This window comes from Protopterus annectens, chromosome 3.part1 (genome assembly GCF_019279795.1).
Source record: "Protopterus annectens isolate FY-2018-M chromosome 3.part1, PAN1.0, whole genome shotgun sequence".
Lineage (NCBI taxonomy): Eukaryota > Metazoa > Chordata > Ceratodontiformes > Protopteridae > Protopterus > Protopterus annectens.
In genome coordinates, this window is record NC_056732.1 from 951,398,509 (window position 1) to 951,417,249 (window position 18,741).

The window sequence follows — 18,741 nt, forward strand, 5'->3', positions numbered from 1 at the left end:
TAAGGGATGGGTACTGACTTGGATATGGCCACTTATAAAACTAGGAATGTCACACCCACCTCCAAGTCAGCTTCCCCTTCTGGGTCAGGTTCTACAAACCCTCTTTGATCAGGGCACTATAGAATGTGCGTCCTCGGAATCAAAAAGAAAAGGCTTTTACTCAAGAATTTTTCTGGTGCCTAGAAAGAACAGACCTTGGAGGCCCATTTTAGACCTCTCGCTCCTGAAACCTCTCATCGAGGTACCTACCTTCAGGATGCTCACCCTGCCAACTCTCTTCCCTCTCCTGCTGTCCCATGGATTCATGGCAACCATGGAAATAAAGCATGCCTACCTCCAAATCCCTATCAAACCCAACTTCAGGAAATACTTGAGATTCCTGGTTGGTTCCTCCCATTTTCAGTTCTGTGCATTACCCTTTGGGCTGTCTACCGCCCCCAGGGTATTCACAAAGTGCCTGGCTCCAGTCATTGCGTACTGTTAAACCCAGGGAATTCTCTACTTCGATGATCTACTAATTCAAGAAGTAGATCAGAAGACCCTACACCTTCACACCAGAACTCCTGTACAACTCCTCGAGTCCTTAGAATTCCTGATAAACTTCCCAAAATCCAGTCTGGAACCAACACAGGACATAGTCATCTTGGGCTACAGAATTCGGACAGACATCATGAAGGCATTCCTACCTCCAGAAAAGGTGGCCTCCCTGTCCCAGTACCTACTGACTGCCCTTCAGGCATCTCATCTGACTGCAAGGCAGTTTCTGAGTCTTCTAGGCTACATGGCAGCTACCATCCTCATGCTCCCCCTTGCAAGACTACGCATGAGGAAAAGTACAGTTGTGTACAATTACCATAAATGTAGATGTTCGAGTATATTCACTGTTATAGTCATCACTCTTGTGTTATCTGCCTGCAGGTAGCCCTCAGTCGGCCCGAATACCAGAGAATTAGCATTTCTGCGTCGGATGCTGTCGCTCCAGGACTGACGTCAGGGGTATAAAAACAGGCAGTTGACGCCATTACATCAGTTTTTCTTGTCCCAAATGTCAGAACCCCAAAAAAGGAGCTAGGTTATGGTGGGGAAAATACCACAAGTAAAAAGTAAATACCAATACCCAAGAAGTGGTTAGTAATAGCCACAGATAAGAGAAAGAGAGAGAGAGAGAGAAAACCAGGGGGTTGGAGGGAGGGAAACCAGGATTGCAACAGTGAATACACTTGAACATCTACATTTATGGTAAGTGTACACAACTGTACTATGTTCTTCATGTTTCACTGTTGCAGTCATCACACTTGGGTGGATTCCCAAAGCTAAAGAAGGGTGGAGGCAGTCAAGAAGAGTTAGGGCTGGCTAGTATGCCTTGTAAGACTGCTGTAGCAAATCCTGCCCTGGATTTGGAAAAGATAGGCAGGTGGTAATGCTTGGTGAAGTTGTGTACAAAACTCCAGGTAGCAGCCTACAGGATGTCTCTGGTAGGGACTTCCCTGAGAAATGCTGTAGTGGTAGATGTTGCCCTAGTGGAATGTGTTCTGACCCCTGAGGGGTTGGTTTCCCATGGTGCTTCTAGTAGAAATGGATGCAGTGTACTATCCATTTGGAAATAGTTTGTTTTGAAATGGCCTTGCCGTCTGCCCCTGTTGTAAAGTTGGGTCTTCTGGCTTCAAGAATGACGTCCAGCACCTGTTTGCTTAAGATCGCTGGGGGAGAATTCAAGGAATAAGCCAGGCTGCAAGATTTAGGGTTTGCAGTTGTGGATGCAGAATATGTCCCTCCTGCTGAGAGAAGAGGGTTGGATTCTGGTGTAGGTGCCAGGGTGGTACAGATGTCAGGTTGCGCAAGAGTGGATACCAGTGCTGGCGTGGCCAGTCCAGGGCAATCAGAACTGTCCTTGGTCTGTCCTGTTTTATCTTGAGTAATACTCTTGAAAGGAGGGGCAGAGGGGGAAAGGCATACATCGAGAGCTTTACCCACTGAAAAGATACGGCATCCACTTTCCAGGCCCTGCTGTGAGGATTCCTGGTGCAGAATATGCTGAGCTGGTGGTTGCAGGGGGAGGCAAAGAGATCCACCTCTGGGGTCCCCCATTTCTGGATCAGAAGGTTGAAGATGCTGTGCTCCAATTGCCACTCATGTGGATCTAGGAGATTTCTGCTCAAGTCATCTGCCAGTAAGTTTTGTTTGCCTGGCAGGAATTAAGCTAGCAGATGGACCTGAATGTCCAAGGCCGTGTTCCACAGGGCCATGGCTAGCCTGCAGAGTGGGTAGGAATGGGTTCCCCCCTGCTTGTTGATGTACCACATAACTGTGGTGTAGTCTGTTTTTATTAGTAGTTGTCCTGGAAAGATTAGGGATCTGAAAGCTGTCATGGCATTCTGTACAGCTAGCATCTCTATTTGGTTGATGTGCAGATGAATTTGACTTGGACTCCAGTAGCCCTGAATACATAATCCGTCCATGTGTGCCCCCCAAGGCATAGTCTGATGCGCCTGTGGTTAGGGTCTGGGTGGCTTGGGGTTGAGTAAATGGCAGTCACTTGTTGTAGTTGCATGCTTTTGCCCACCAGAGGAACTCTGTCCTTAGGGTATGCTAGGAATAACTGTTTCCAGGTCCTGAGGACGTTGGCACCAAAGACTTTTTAAGTACCATTGGAGTTTCCTCATATGCAGTCTTGCATATGGAATCAGCAGTATACATGAGGCCATGATCTCTATCTTGCAGATAGCTGGGATCTGGTGGCCATTTGTTTGAAGTAGTCTGTCAGACAGACTTGTTTTTCTGAGGTAAGGAATGCCATCTGGGAAGTTGTGTCCAAGTTTGCTCCCAGGAATACAATCTTTTGACTAGGCAACAGTTTTGATTTCTTTTCGTTGATGGTGTACCCCAAGGAAATGTGAAGGTTTTTCACAAATGTCAGGTGATGCAGCAGCAATTCCTGACTATCCGCTTGAATCAGGCAGTCGTCCATGTATGGGTAAATTTGGATATTTCTCTGCCTGCAGTATGCAATGGCTGGAGCCAGGCATTTTGTGAATACTCTGGGTGCAGTAGATAAGCCAAAGGGAAGTGCAGAGAACTGATAATGCATAGACCCTGTCCTGAAACGTAGATACTTCCTGCATGATTCCTTTATGGGGATATGCAGATAGGCTTCTTTTAAGTCTAGGGTGACTAACCAGGCATCCTTGGCTATCATAGGAATAAGCTGCTGCAGGGTAAGCATTTTGAATGTTGGTACCACCAGGAAGGTGTTGAGAATGGAACTATCCAGGATTGGGTGCCAAGAGGCCTCTTTCCTGGGTAACACGAAGAGTCTGGAGTAGAATCCTTGACCCCTCTCTGTTCTACTGGAACCGGCTGAATAGCTCTGATATTGAGCAGGGAAAGTACTTGGTTTTGGGCCTATGCCCACTGGTTTAGAGGAAGGTCTGGAAACCTGCTTGGGGTTGGCAGTGAATGGAAATAAAATTTATACCCCTGAGATTCAATGTTGAGGAACCACCGGTCCTGAGTGATGGACATCCAGTTTTTTGCATGTAGGGCAAGTTTTCCTCCTAAGGACACAAGCAATTGAGCAGTTCTGGGGTGTGGAGTAAAGAAGTCATTGTGAGCTTTTTCCGTAAGGAGGTGGCTTACCCCTCCCTGCTTTAGGAGTGGGGGCACTCCATTATATGACCTCTGCATACCCTGAGACTGAAGTCTGGGTGGTCTGTTTCCCCTGTGTCTGGTTTGAGTAGGTCTGGAGGGGGCTGGAAAGGACCAGTGTTTGGAAGGACAATGCTTACTGAATCTAGGGGGTTGCACTTGTAAGAATTCCTTAACAGTCTGCACAGACGTAGCTTTTTCTTACATCTTTTTAAGAACATCTTCTGCTTTGGTGCCAAACAAACAGTTCTTACTCAAAGGAGCATCTAGCAACTTTGATTTGACATGGTCTGGCAAGGTCTGCTCCTTCAGCCAAGCATGTCTTCTCAGTACAGAGCCAGTGACAGCTGACAGGCAAGATGCTTCTAGGGCATCAAAGCCACACTGCAAAGTATGCTTGCTGACTTGGCTTGCAGAGTGCATAAGCTCCTGCAATCCTTTACATTCTGCACAGTCTAAAAAGGTTGCCACTTTTTGTTTAATAAGTTCCATAATATGTTGCTGGTACTTCAGCATGTGAAAATGACAATTCAATGCCCTAATAGCAAGAGTTGCAGAGGTATATACCTTCTTATACCATCTGTCCAAAGCTCTGGAATCCCTGTCCGAAGGGGTAAGATTCTTGGCTGTAGTAGCGTTGATGCCTTTAGGCCCCTGAGAAATGACCTCCGGGTCAGCAGTAGGATTCTTGAAAAGAAATTTGTGAGTGTCAGGTACTCTGTAGTACCTGTCTGGTTTCCTAGGGGTAGAAGGTAAAGCGTCAGGAGTAAGACTGGATTCCATAAAAACATTATCTACAACATCCAGGACAGGGTTATTGCTAAGGGCCTGTGTTGAGGCAGCTTTAGAAATTCTCTGAGTCTCTTTTTGGACTGAGGATAGTCTTGGCATTCCCAGTGGAAATGTTCTTGTAAGGTATGCAAGGTTTCACCAAAAGAAAAATCTTCTGGAGGAGAGGCAGAGGGAATGGATTCCTCTGCACCTGAATCCTCTTAAGAAGATAACGGCATGTCTTCATAATCAGAAATTTCAGAGTCATCGGACTCCTGGTCTGTAGAAACTGAAGGGGACTGGACTCTGTCTCTTAGCAGGGGAAGGCTGACTTCCCCTAATCAGCGTAATAAGGTCTTCAGCCATTCTAAACATTTGTTTTTGTGGCATGGGAGCAGGTGCATGCGCTTTGGTCGTCGGTTTTCTAGGCGTAGTGCATACTCTGGACCTAAGAAACTCAGTAGTTTTGGTTAAAAAATAAGTCGTCGGTTTGAGTCGAACATCGGTTTAGCGAATAACTGCCTCAGAAGCCAGTGCCTTCTCAGCGGCTCCGGACCCATCCAAGATAGAGACATCCACAGGTTCCCTAGTCGATGAAGAGTCTCACGGCATACCGGACTCTGAATGGGTCTCAGTAGAGGCCTGCAAATCCATTGAAGCAGGCATCAAGGGCTTTGAAAGCGCCTGAGTATTGGAAGACTGGTGACTAGCTTAACGGAAGCATCCTCGGCAGTTTTGTACCTATGCGGTCTGACTCTTTTATTGTTACGTTTTTTAGGAACATTGGTAGTCGGATGGCTTACTGAAGCCATTTCGGAATACAGAGATCAACAGCGAAAGAATTTAGTGACAAAGAGAGCCCGATGACGAATGGTTCAGGTGTTAAATAAGGCACAAAACCAACAACGTGGCAAGTCATGGTCTGGGCCTAAATAGGTGATGCAGTAAGAATGAAAATCTCTGTGAGGTATTTGCTTTCCACAAGCAAGACAATTGTTAACTTTTTCTGACATCGTTTAGAGCAAGAAAAAAGGATCCCCAATGGGGTACTTAGCTTTAGAAGACTTCAGGATTATTAAATTCTTAAACGAAAATTCAGGTAGCAACCAACCGGCACTTGCGAACTGCTTCTACTTCGAGCTCCTCGGCAAGAAAGACTGGTGTAATGGCATCGGCTGCCTGCTTTTATACCCCTGACAACCTGACGTCAGTCCTGGAGCGATAGCATCCGACGCAGAAATATTAAGTCCCTGTTATTCAGGACGACTGAGGGCTACCTGCAGGCAGATAACCCAAGTGTGATGACTGCAACAGTGAAACACGAAGAACATCTGCAGTGGTACCTGAGGTCAGTCTGGACCCAGCACTCTCACCCTCTAGGACCTCTCAGGGTCCCCTTACTTCCCTGCTTAAGGAAGGAACTGAGATGGTGGGTAACCCAGGAATCCTTCAACCCAGGGCTCCCTCTTCGGATCCAGATCCCCTCTCAGACGATACACACAAATGCCTCGGCTCTAGGGTGGGGAGCCACATTAAGACAAAGGAAAGTGCAAAATATCTGGACAGACAGACACAAACTAGATCACACAAATGTCCGAGAAATGAGAGCGATCCTTCTAGCTCTCCAAGCCTCCCCCCCCTTCCTAGAGTAAGGACCCCTCAAGATTTACACAGACAACACCACTGTCCTGTGGTATACCAACAAACAAGGAGGGACAAGATCCTACCTCCTATGCAGACTAGCTCTTCAGGTATGGGAACTGGCCATCTCACAGGGCATCACCCTACAGGAAGCCTACATTCCCTCTCTTCACAACACCCAGGCAGATCTCCTAAGCAGAACCAGATCGGACAAAAACGAATGGATGCTTCAGACAGACACCTTCCTGAATCCGGTCCACAGGTGAGGTACTCCTCAAATAGACCTGTTCGCCTCCTCCATAAACAGGCAACTCCTGGGCTACTGCTCCAGGACTCTCAACCCCAAGGCACTGGCAACAGATGCCTTCTCAATAAGCTGGAAAGGGAAATTCTTGTATGCATTCCCTCCTTTTCCCCTGATACAGAAGGTACTGATGAAGATTCAGCAGTACTCTCCAAAAATCTTGTTGGAAAAGGTTTTCTATCTGGTGTCACAAAAGGCAGTTGGATCCGCTGCAAAGCGATATGCCTCTAATCCTGTCTTACCTGTATGAACTGATGTAGACATAACTCGCTTACTCATCTCTGAAGGCACACTTGTCTGCAATTACTGCCTGCCTTCCCTTAGACCCACCCCTGGCATTCAGACTGCCAAACAAACTCTTCCTCAAAGGGGTGTTACATTTGAGACCTCCCAAGAAACCATGTCCTCCACCCTGGGACCTCAACTACATGTTAGAAAAACTTACCTTACCTCCTTTTGAACCTGGGGACAAAGCATCATTAAAACATTGTACTTGGAAAACTGTTTTACTAGTGGCCCTCACCTCAGCCTGGAGGGTCTCCGAACTACAAGCCCTTATGGCTGCTCCACCCTTTTTGGTTTTCCACTTAGACAGTGTGACCCTAAGGACTAATCCGTCCTTCTCCCCTAAAGTTGTGAATGACCTCTCCTTGAACCAGTCCATTCACCTTCCTACCTTTTTCCCCAACCCAAAGGGAGACAGTGAAATAATTCTACATTCCCTAGATTTGCACCATCAGCTTAGATTTTATTTACATAAAACCAAACCTATTAGACAATCAGACCAACTGTTTGTTTCCTTCAACCCCAAGGCCCTGGAGAAGGCTGTGAGCAAACAGACCATTTCGGCCTGGATCTCCAGGGCCATCTCTTTCTGCTATTGTCACCATGGCAAGACGCTCCAGTGCAATGTCAAAGCCCACTCCACCAAACTGTAGCCTCTTCTGGGGCTTTCTTTAAAGGGTTAGACACTAATTCCATCCTAGAAGCAGCACCATGGTCCTCAGTAGACACCTTCACCAAACACTACAAACTGGACCAAACTTCCAGAGCCAGAGCAGGGTTTGCCAGGTCTATCCTGCATGGGTTTTTGGAGACAGCTTCTAAATCACTTCCCCTTCCTCAATGAGCTTTGGCACTCACCCACTAGTTGAATACTGCAACACTGGAATAGAAGGACACAGAAAATTGTGTAAAGTCTTACCTTAACCATAGATATCCTTCTCTTCCACGTTGCAGTATTCTTTCCCTCCCACCTTCCCCTCTACTGAGACTTACACTTGCTTTTCCTGGGTGACATTGGACTATGTGTGTCTCTAAGTCCCTTACTACTGGGTCAACTCTAACGGGTGTGTTGTCAATATGATAGTTACTAGGGATGGATGACTTCCCAAAGGATACTATTATGCATTTTTTGGCATTTAGTTTTAGTCCATAGCTCTGATAACAGTTGTTTGTGTCAGCCCCTCCTGGAGAACATTTGTGTCAGTATGAGATTCAACGACAGCTCCTAATTTGCAATCATCTGCAAATTTAGTCAGCCAGAGACTAGTGACATTGGCCTTGACGTCTGAGAAGTAAATGTCAAAAAAGAGCGGTCCAAGGACTTATTCCTGCTGGTATAATACAACCAGTAATTCAATATGAAGTGGGAGAAAAAAAACAGGGTTATGGTATATTTAGATAAAAGAGTCAGGAGAGAAAAATCTGATTGAAGTAAGGAAGCAAGTGAGGAAGGGGGAAGTAAGGAGGTGTAAGGTGTGAACAGGTACTTGTTCATATTAAGGGTTATAGTTTGTCCTGGGGTTGAGCAAGAACAGAACTAGATTTTAGTTATGAAGTCTTTCAGAATGGTTTCAAAAGGACTGCGAGGGGGAGCACTGAACTGATGGATACAGGTAAGGAGTTCCAGGCATTAACAACATGGGATGAATACAGACTATGCCCATCACATTTGACAAGTTTGTGGACAAAGAGGAGTACTGGTCATTGGATTGTAATGACCAAGTGGGAATACAATTGTGCAGAATTGTAATTAGTGTTGAATAAGCAGATGGATGCTGGATAATTTTATTAGTGAGAAGCTGTGTATACGTTAACTGATGGGGTAGTTCTAACCAATTTAGGCTTGTTAATACTATACAGTGTTGAGTTCTGAAATGGTATTTGTTGCATATTTTGCTTTTTGTGATGCCTGGAGGTTAGGATGGAAGTGCCATAAAGCAGTGAGGGGAGGAGGAAAGTACTGGCAAGTATATTTTAATTGTGTTGGTGAGAAAGTTTTTGGCTCTGTAAAGCATCCCTAGTTTTAGATGAATTTTTATGCAATTTTTTAAATGTAGGTCGAATTTAAGATCACTATTCACTATCATCTCTAATAATTTGCTATGAGAACTGATTTCAGTGATGGTATTATTAAGAGAGGCTTTTAAATTTTGTTTTTTTTTTCATGTGAGAGGAATATGGGGAAAACAGAGTAGGAGTTTGTTTCTGTTTTGAGATGAGCATAAGTTGTGAGTTACAAAGCCATGTTTCAGTGTCTGTTAAGCTTTCTGAGCAATCCTTTGGAGATGTGCCAGGTTGTCTGATGTGAATACGAGTATGGAGTCATTTGCGTACTATATTGGGTAGGCCTGTTATGTGAATGCGTGGATAGTATTGGTGAGAATGTTAAAGAAGAGGGAACCAAGGAAAGGACTTTTTGGTACACCAGTGGTGGGGCTGGGAGGTATGGAGAGAGGGTGGAGTTCCATTTTACTGACTGATACCTACTGAATAAGTAGCTTGTGAACCATAGAAGGGTGGGATGAGATAGACCTAGTCAGGACATATGAAGTAGATGTTTGTTGTGACAAATTATGTCAAAGGCTTTAGACAAGTGTAGAAACAAGGAAAAGACTATTTTGCCATTATCTCTAACTTTAGTGACACCATCTACAAAGATTAGATGTGCAGTGTTGTGTGGGGGGATAGGAGTTCTTCCTGCAGGAGATAGTTTACCAACTGATTTTGAACACATTTTTCAAGTATATTGGACAGTGGGGATAAGATTTCTATAGGCCTAAAGTTAATGATGTCTGTTGAATTTCCTCCTTTGTGTAGACAGATGATGTGTGATATTTTCAGAGAGACAAAACGTGGGATTCCTGGACTGACCTATTTATAGGAAATGAGATGGGGCAGGCAATACTATTGGATGCTATTCTATTTTCTCATTTAGAAGGCCATTAGCTGAAGTACAGCAGGGTTTAAGTTTATTTAAGAGTAGTTTTATACAGGATGTGGACACAGGTTTAAAGGTGAAAGTGGATATGGTGACATGTGGCTGTTGGGAGCCGTTGGAATTAGATGTGGGGACTCCTTGGTTAAGGATGCTATACTACCTATGAAATAAAAACTGAATTCTATTAGTTATTGTGAGTTATTGAGAGAAGGGTTAGGGTTGAATTTTTGGCCGATATGTAACATTTCTTTAATGTTTGACCAGAAATATTTAGGGTTGTATCTACTATTGTTCTGAAAGTTGTTATAGTATAGCATAGTTTTTTGTCTTCACTTATCTGCTTTTTAGTACAGTTGGGAAGCATTCTAAAGTTTGATATAGTGTAGTGTTTTATATTTTTGCCATTCTTTCCACATTTTTTCTCTACCCTGCATTAGCATTCTACTCTTTTTGGATAGTCAAATTGCATTATTTGTTTTTAATCTATTCTTTCTAGAGGATGCAAAGCTATTTAGGAAAGTTGTAGTGAATTCACTTACAGCATCATCTAAAAGGGAGAATTTTAAGATGTTCCAGATAATAAATGATAGCACAGTAATGAATATTTCTTGATTAAACTTGGACAGGTTGCATTTTGCTTTATAAACATTCTAGTCTCACCTTTTCTACAGGGAGAAGGGTCTGAAGTAGTCTGACAGCGAAGATTGCAATGCTGACAAATGCCATTCGGTGGTGCTCCAGCGAAAGTTCTGGTTGTTCAAGACAGGCACTGCTGTTATGGTAAATAACTGTTTCTCCCAGAGACTCCAGGCTTGTAAGCAGCTTTTCATTCTGTAAAAGAAAAAACAAAAACATGCTTAATGCTTAAGAGAAAAAGTAACAGCTAATGCATACCTTTTACAATTTGCAGTGATTATTTATAGCACACATCTTGCAGCAAATGCAGAAAACTATGTGATCTTGATAGTGTTGCCTAAGACAAGACCCGTTACAAAAATGATTACACATTTATACTGCCCATAATGACAAAAATAAAATCTGAGTGTAGTTCAAACCAAATGAAACCAAAATGGAATACACTTAGCTACTACAAACATATTCTGAAGGGACTGTGAAACTGGTGAGATACATAAAAAAAGTGTCAGGCTCAGAAAACCATCATCTTTTCAATTTCATGCACCCTTAAAACACGATTAATGCAAACCTACAATCGTGTACTTATAAACACTTTTACCCAGCATATTTTAACTTATTTAGTACTAAACATTTTCAAGAAGGCTAAGTATTTAGGGCCAGTGCTGGTAACCTTTTATAAATGGCTGTATATCAAAACTGGTTGGTAATTTTCACATGACATTTGTAGGAAATTTTTTACTGGGACAATTACTTATAAAACTAATTAGATTGGTCACCTACTTTCAAAGACAACAGAGCAGTGGCACTGCAAAGTTTAATGAAAAGATAAGATTCATGTCATTTTCACATCACAACATTTAAAAAGAATTAAACACTTCTGCACAAAATACATATTTTTTAAGGACTGAAACTAGAACAACTTGTATATTTACATTTTGACAGTTTTGTATTTATTACTCTGAACGGAATTGAGAGCTATACTTCTATTTTAAACTGAATGTCACAAGCAAACATCTTAGAAAAATGTCATACTACTACATTAAATAATGCACTTATCTGAGAATTTAGGTATTAACAGTATACACACAACTTTATGTAATGTACAACACTAAAAAACATAAATCTAATTTTGTTTGGGAATGTGTTTTCACAAATAAAGTCACAGAAAATATCACTTCAGGACAAAGGTGTATAATTTTATGATTCAGATTATACTTGCATTTTTACTCATCTTTTTCAATAAGAAAAAGGAAAATGTGTAGCTTTACTGTGACCTCAGTCTAATGGCAAGTGTAGACTATATGCTGGGAAATTATAACAATGCAGTAAAATTATGAAAACCAAAACACCGGTTATCTTCATTTTGCTTAAGAAATATCACAAAACAGTTTTAAGTCCTTTTCCCAACACATTGTCCGAGTAGAATTCCCCTCTTTGTGACAGATACAAAGGGCATTATTACCTCATCTGACTGTGAAGTTGTCAGCAAATAAATATATTATCTTTAACACAGATTCTAGCACCTCACTCACACTTGCACCCTGCAAAAACTGTTCAAATGATAGTGGTCAGTTAATTTTATACAAAGACTACCTCTACTCTAAACTGAATTACCTTCTAAACAGGTACACTTCCAATATTTGCTGTGATCATGTTAAAGAAATTATGTTCATAGTAATGCACTTCACCTTACTTCTCTCACATTTGGCAGTCACAGACACATATCCAAGTACTGGCAATCCAGACTGAAGATATTTTAACCATAATCGAGTAACCATCAGGGTAGAATAGTTGTGTAAAATCTTATTATAAACATAGATGTCCTTCTCTTCTATATGCTGCAGTATTCATCACACTAGGGACTCGTACATCCGGCCAGTATAAGAAAGTCTACATATGCTACTGCGAGGTACATGCTATGCCAGACATCATCTCGCATATGTCTGCCATAAAGAAACATCGGGTATAAAACAGATGTCAGCACGCACCAACCTCAAAAATGAATGCCGCCAAGCATCAGCCTGGGCCTGGGTGATAAACATATCACCGGGGAAAAAACAGGCAAGCATTAGAGGAAGGCCTAGGGGAAGCAATGCTGCAACATATAGAAGAGGACATCTGTGGCTATGATAAGATTTTACACAACTACTCAATGTCCTTCTATTCATACACTGCAGTATTCATCACATTAGGGAGAATGCCAAACTCATCCTTGAAAGGATTAGGAGGAGGAGCAGAGGCTTTTCTACAAATCCATGTAGAACTGCTCCAGCAAAACCAGCCCTGGACCTGGAAATGATATCACGCTTGTAATGTTTAGTGAAAGTATAAACAGAGGACCAGGTAGCTGCATCCAGGATATAACAAGTGTCTAAGCTTTTAACAAAAGCCCTAGAGGAGGAGAGAGCCCTAGCGGAATGTGATCTCAGTGGAGAAGAAAGGGTCTTACCATTATCTATATAACAGGAGATAGCTTTAGAAATCCAAGTAGAAATAGTCTGCTTGGAAACTGGCTGACCCAGGGCCCTTGGGTGGTAGGGCACAAACAAGCGCTCAGATTTAAGGATAAAAGTTTGGTTTTGTCAAGATAGTATCTGAGTTGCCTATGCATATCCAAAGTGTACAGAATTCTCTCACTGGAAGACTGCAGGGAAGGGAAAAGGGTAGGAAGGTTAATAGACAGATTAAGTGATAACTCATTTACCAACTTGGGCATAAAAGAAGGATTGGTATGCAAGGATACTCTATCTCTTTGAAAGGCTGTGCAGGAGGGATTGGACATCAGAGCTTGTAGTTGAAAGACCCTACTGGCAGAGGTAATGGCCACTAGCAAAACTGAACTGTTTTCCATGTGCAGTGTTAAAGGGAAGAGGAGCTTACTGGCTCAAAGGGTGCCAATGTAAGTTTCTATAGCACAAAACTGAGATCCAAGGAGGAGGGACTGGTTTCCTTGGTGGTCTAATACAGTTTAACTTCTAACTTAGAGGCTAAAGGAGAAAACATATGCAGACAAGCCAAAATGGCTGAAAGGTGAGCCTTCACTGAGCAGTAGGACAGTTCAACCTTCATCAAGTCACACAGATAGGACAAAACCAACGAGACATCCACTGATAGTGGCTGTAAGTCCTTCTTGTGACACCGGATGGAAACCTTTTTCCATTTGGAAATGTACGATTTCCTAGTAGTGGGTTTTCTGTCCTCCTGCAGAACTTGAAGCATGTCCTATGAAAATAGGTGTCTAAAGAGAATTAAAACCCTATCACCCACAGATAGTTCCCTTGTCCTGTGTGAGTATACCCATCCTGTGGGATAACTACTGATGATTGCCTCTAACTAAGTGCAGGAGAAGGGGAAACCAGTGCTGCCTTGGCCAAAAGGGAGTCACCAACAAGATTTTTGGCTGATCCTGATGAATCTTCAGTAGGACCTTTTGGAGGAGAGGCAAAGGGAGGAATGCATACAGAAACATCCCCTTCCAAGAGAATGACAGAGCTTCCACCTTCCAGGCCAAGGGATGTGAAACTCTAGCACAAAAAGTTTGGAAGTTGTCTGTTCATGGAGGAGGCAAACAGATCTACCTGAGGCATACCCCAACAATGAATCAGGTCCAGAAACACATCCCTGTGTATCATCCATTTATGGGATTGTCTCATGGATTTGCTTAATGAGTATGCCACCATATTCTGAGCTGAGAGAAGGAAAACTGCCTGAACAGTACCTTGAATTTGTAAGGCTAAATCCTCTGTGTGTAGGGCTAGACTGCATAGCAGTTAAGACTTCATAACCCCCTGCTTGTTGATGTACCAAACAGCTGTGATGTTGTTCGAGAACCACCTCAGCACTCCTGGAACTAGCGTAGTTTTGAAGATCTATAGGGCAAAATGAAGATCCCTCATCTCTTTTACACTGATATGTTCCTTCATCTGTTTGGAAGACCAAACATTTCTGACCCTCCAGGATTGAAGAGTCGCACACCCCATCCTGTGTCTGAAGCATCTGTGTATAACTCCAGAGAGAGGAGGGGTGGTTGTACGGTAAGGCCAGGGTTTTTGGTCACTTGAAGAATCCACCACTCCAACTATTTTTTATGCAAGGCAGAATTGGAATCATGAAATCCAGAGGATGAGTGTTGCATCCAAACAGTCCTTAAGAACCACTGAATTTTCCTCATGTGCAACCTGGCCAAGGGAAGCACGGGGATGGTAGATGCCATGAACCCCAGGAGGCATAGGAAGTCCCTGGCTGTCAGAGATTGGAGGGGTAAGATGCTCTGGAAGTAAGACGTGAGGAACAGCACCTTTTTTGTGGGCAGTGTGGCTAACATCTTGTTTGTTTGGATCCTGCAGCCCCAGGAAAATGTGGTCTTGTGAAGGGGTCAGAGAGGACTTAAGATAATTTATAGTGAAGCCTAGACTCTCCAGAAGGGACACAGTGAAGGAAAGATGTTCCTGAAGAAGACCTGGGGACTGGGTTTGGATAAGGAGGTTGTTGGCGTAATGGAAGATCTGAATTCCCTGCATTCTGTAGTATGCTATGACAGCAGTCAAGCATTTTGTGAAGACCCTTGGTGCCGCAGAGAGACCAAAGGGCAAAGCACAAAACTGAAAATGACGGAAGCAACAGAAAAATGTAAAAATTTCCTGAACTGAGGGTAAATGGGGATATGAAGATAAGCATATTTTATGTCTAAGACACCATGAATGCCTGGGGTAGAATGGCAGGGAGAAGAAAGGGTAAAGTCAGCATTTGAAAGGAGGGGACTTTTAGAATGGTATTTAAATGGGAAAGGTCCAGGATGGGTCTCCAGCGGATAGCCTTCCTGGAAACCAGAAACAACCTTGAAACCTTTCCTTTGTTGGGAGGAAGAGACCTCTTGAATCATTCCATGAGAAAGAAGATCTGAAATAACCCGAGGGAAGAATATCAATTGATCCTTTGGTGGTTGTGGGATACCTCTGAAAGAGGGGAAAGGTTCCCAAACCATGAAATATCCTCTCTGGATAATGGAGATTACCCAAGACTCCTAGGTGATCCGGTTCCAAGCAGCAAGAGAGAGAGAGAAATGAAGGGACAGGGGAATGGATGGCCCTGGAGGCAGATAGTCACAGGCTACCAGGCTTAGGTTGGGACTGAAAGGGCTGTTTTGTAGCTGGAGTGGATGGAGCAGATTTGGAAGAAGCTGGTTTCCTAGGTCCTCTTTTATTTTTAGATGAAGAAAGCAGGGCAGGCTTTCTCACAAAGGTGGAGGTGGTCTTTGCTGGATAGTTCCTTTGGAAACTGAGGACTGGAGAAAAAAGAATATGTTTGAGGTCCTGTAACTCCTCACTTTTTTCCTGTAAAGATTTGAAAAGGTCTGCCACCGAGCTACCATATAAGGCTTTACTGTCTAGAGGGATCCATCTATTTGGCCTTGAAGTCATCAGGCAAAGGTTGTAGCCTGAGCCAAGTGTATCTCCTCAGGACTGACCCAGAGGCCGCTACCCTAGCTGATGCATCAACGGCATCATAACTGCACTTAAAGTGCCTAGTTACCTGAGCAGAAGAGTTGAGGATAACTGCCAATTTTGCCTTGGTTGGAGAGTCTGGGAGGTCTGAAAGAAGTTTCCCTGCATCTGAGATGAGAGGCAGGAAATACTTGGCCATGTGAGTCTGGTAATTAATTGCCCAGAAGACCAGAGTGCCAGAGGTATAAACCTTTTTTCCAGTCTCTCCAAAACCTTGCTCTCTTTATCAGAAGGCAATACAGAGGTGAATGGAAGCAATTTGAAGGCCTTTTCAGCTGAAACTGTAATGGTACTTGGGTCAGCAGATGGGGCTGTGAAAAGGAATTTGGAGTCCTCATGTACCTTGCATAACCTGCCCGGACACTCGGGTGCAGGAGGCTGAGAGTCTGGACACTGGGATGCAGCCGTGAAAACATACAAGAGGGCAGGTAGGACTGGAGAAATGGCAGAGGGGGATGGAGAATCCATCTGCAAGAGGTCATAATACATATTTTGTATATCAGAGACTTGGGAAAAATCCCACGTAAAGACTTTCATTTTCTGGATAGTTTCTCCAAAGGAAATATCCTCCCCAGGGGAATCTGTACCATTAGATTCCTCCTCTGGGGATGCACACCCAACAGGAGAAGCTATTTGGGTGGAGTACGTCAAGGACTCCTCTCCCAAAGATTCCTCTTCATCTAAAGAGGTATCTGCAGCTGTCCTGCAGGCTTTTTCTCCTTCTACTGCTTTCAGGAGAAGGACAGAAGAAGGAGAGGGTTGGCACAGAGCCATAAAGGTTTGCTCCTGTGAAGCCAGAGTAACATACTTTGTCTTTATTTTCTTTTTTTTTAGAAGCTTCCATATGGTGAAAGGTAGAAGGCCCCAACATCAGCCTACATTCCACTATATCCATAAGTAGATCCTCATGCAGTGATTTGTGTGATGCCCCAAGAACCTTCGGAAATAAGTCATGGTTCCCCCTTTTCGCCCAAGTTGGGTGCCTGCACTTCCCTCCTGGGCGTGCTGGTAGACTCCTTCGGGGCTTCCACTATGGTACCACCGAAGGGACATCCACCACCTCTGGAACGGCCTCCTGGCCTATACCGGCCTCAGGAGAAATGACTGGAAAAGAGGGTGCAGCTGGAATATAAGGCTAAGATTTCTTGGCCTTTTTCACTAGGGGCTCATCCAAAGAACCCAACATCACATCCATCTCCCATGCTAGACGCTTAAGTCGTTGGCTCTCTAAATAACGTTTGAGCGACACTAAGCAGCTCCTAACAGTTTTTGGGATGAACAACTTACAGATAGTGCATGTAGTGCGATCATGGTCTGGGCCTAGAAAGAACAAGCACAGGTTGTGGGTGTCTTTATGTGGAATCTGCCTTCCACACTGACACTTGCCTTTCCTAGTTAACATGTAATTATCCAACAAACAAGCAGCAGCATCAAGAGTAATTATAAGAGAAAAAAACCCCAATGGGGTACTTATATGGTACACAACTGATCTGGCGATCGAATGCCTGGAGCAGGTGATTGGACAGCCGGCGGAAACGTTCAGAGGGCGGTGCGTGCTGATGTCCATATTATACAAGACATCTCTTTATGTCTGACGTACATGGGATGATGTGTGTCATAGCACGTACCTTGCCAGCAGCATGTAGACTTTTGTATACTGGCCAGACGGACTCCCTAATGTGCTGAATACTGCAACATGTGAACAGAAGGACATCAGCCAGTTCCACACACAAAGAATGCTTACCCACCTCACACAGTAACTACCTTCTGACTGGTTACAGCTTTGAAGTTTAATGTCGTCAACAAATTCTGGCCATAGAAATGCATTCTCACTTGTTTCTGACAAAGGCACTCTCTCTCTCTGTATGTATATATGTGTTATGTGTATATATATATATATATATATATATATATATATATATATATGTGTGTGTGTGTGTGTGTGTGTATATATACATATATTATATGCACATGCACACACATATCTGTTATTTTCAGCCAATATGGTAACCCATAATACAGTATGGTTTCTAGACTATAATATGGGATGTCTGCCCGTCTAATAAAGATAAAATATATTGCTTTCTGAGAGACTTCCAAGATGGCTACACAATGACCGCTGATTAGAGTTCTTCTAGCATGAAAAATGAAAATTAAAAAAGTCAGTAAATGCTAACTATGTGGATAAACTACAGTTATTAGCTAGTAATCACACGCCTGGTTGCTAGCTAACAGGAAATTTGGAGAAATTAAGTAAAAAGCAGCCAGAAAGGGAGAAGAAAATCTCAGTCTGGGAAGGATCTTCCAGCTTTTCAGCAAAAAAAGTTCAATTTAGTTTTGGTAAAGGAGAGGACTTACAGTAATTTAGGGGAGAAATAAATACAATGGAATCAAAGTTGTTTCATATAAAATAAAACACTGAGGAAATGTATAAAGAAAGATAGGGCATATGATTCTTGTAGGGATCAGTTGATTAAGAGGCTGAGAAGGGCTTAGAAAATGATTTATATATGAAGTGGAGATAGATTTTAAGGTGAAAATAGGTATATTGATCTCTCAGGGCTGGCATTGTGTAGGACGTTTTGTCTACTCTGTTCTCCCATCTAAACCAACAACCTCTTAAGCACCTCTCAACAACTCATAGTATGCCTGGTAATTAATTCCATCTTTCTACTACCCTGTTATACCACCAACTGCCTGAACTGATCATCTGTTTAGCACCTTCCATCAGATCACAGTACTTCCAGAAACTAAAACCCTCTATCTAGACCACCACTTGCCTTACTTATTTACTTACCACAGCCTCCCTGCTCTTACACAGCCACCCCCTTTTTACCATCAGCAACCTTTCCCAAATAGTATCACCTAACTGCCTCTCTTCTGCTATTACAATCTCAATCACCTCATCTTCCTCTGTTACCATCCTTTACATCATGTTTTCTATACAGATTCATGTAGTACTCTTCCTATTATCTCTAGCTACTCTATTCTTTTATTACTTCCTTCTCTAACTACAA

General features: G+C 43.1%; 1 protein-coding gene across 1 annotated transcript in view; it reads right to left on the reverse strand.

Annotated features, from left to right (window-relative positions):
- Positions 1–18,741, reverse strand: part of RTTN (rotatin) — a 3,641,098-nt gene that overhangs the window by 3,038,034 nt on the left and 584,323 nt on the right. The window contains exon 14 of the mRNA XM_044067142.1: positions 10,245–10,415. Within this exon, the coding sequence (XP_043923077.1) occupies positions 10,245–10,415 (171 nt within the window). The remainder of the gene's footprint in view (positions 1–10,244; positions 10,416–18,741) is intronic.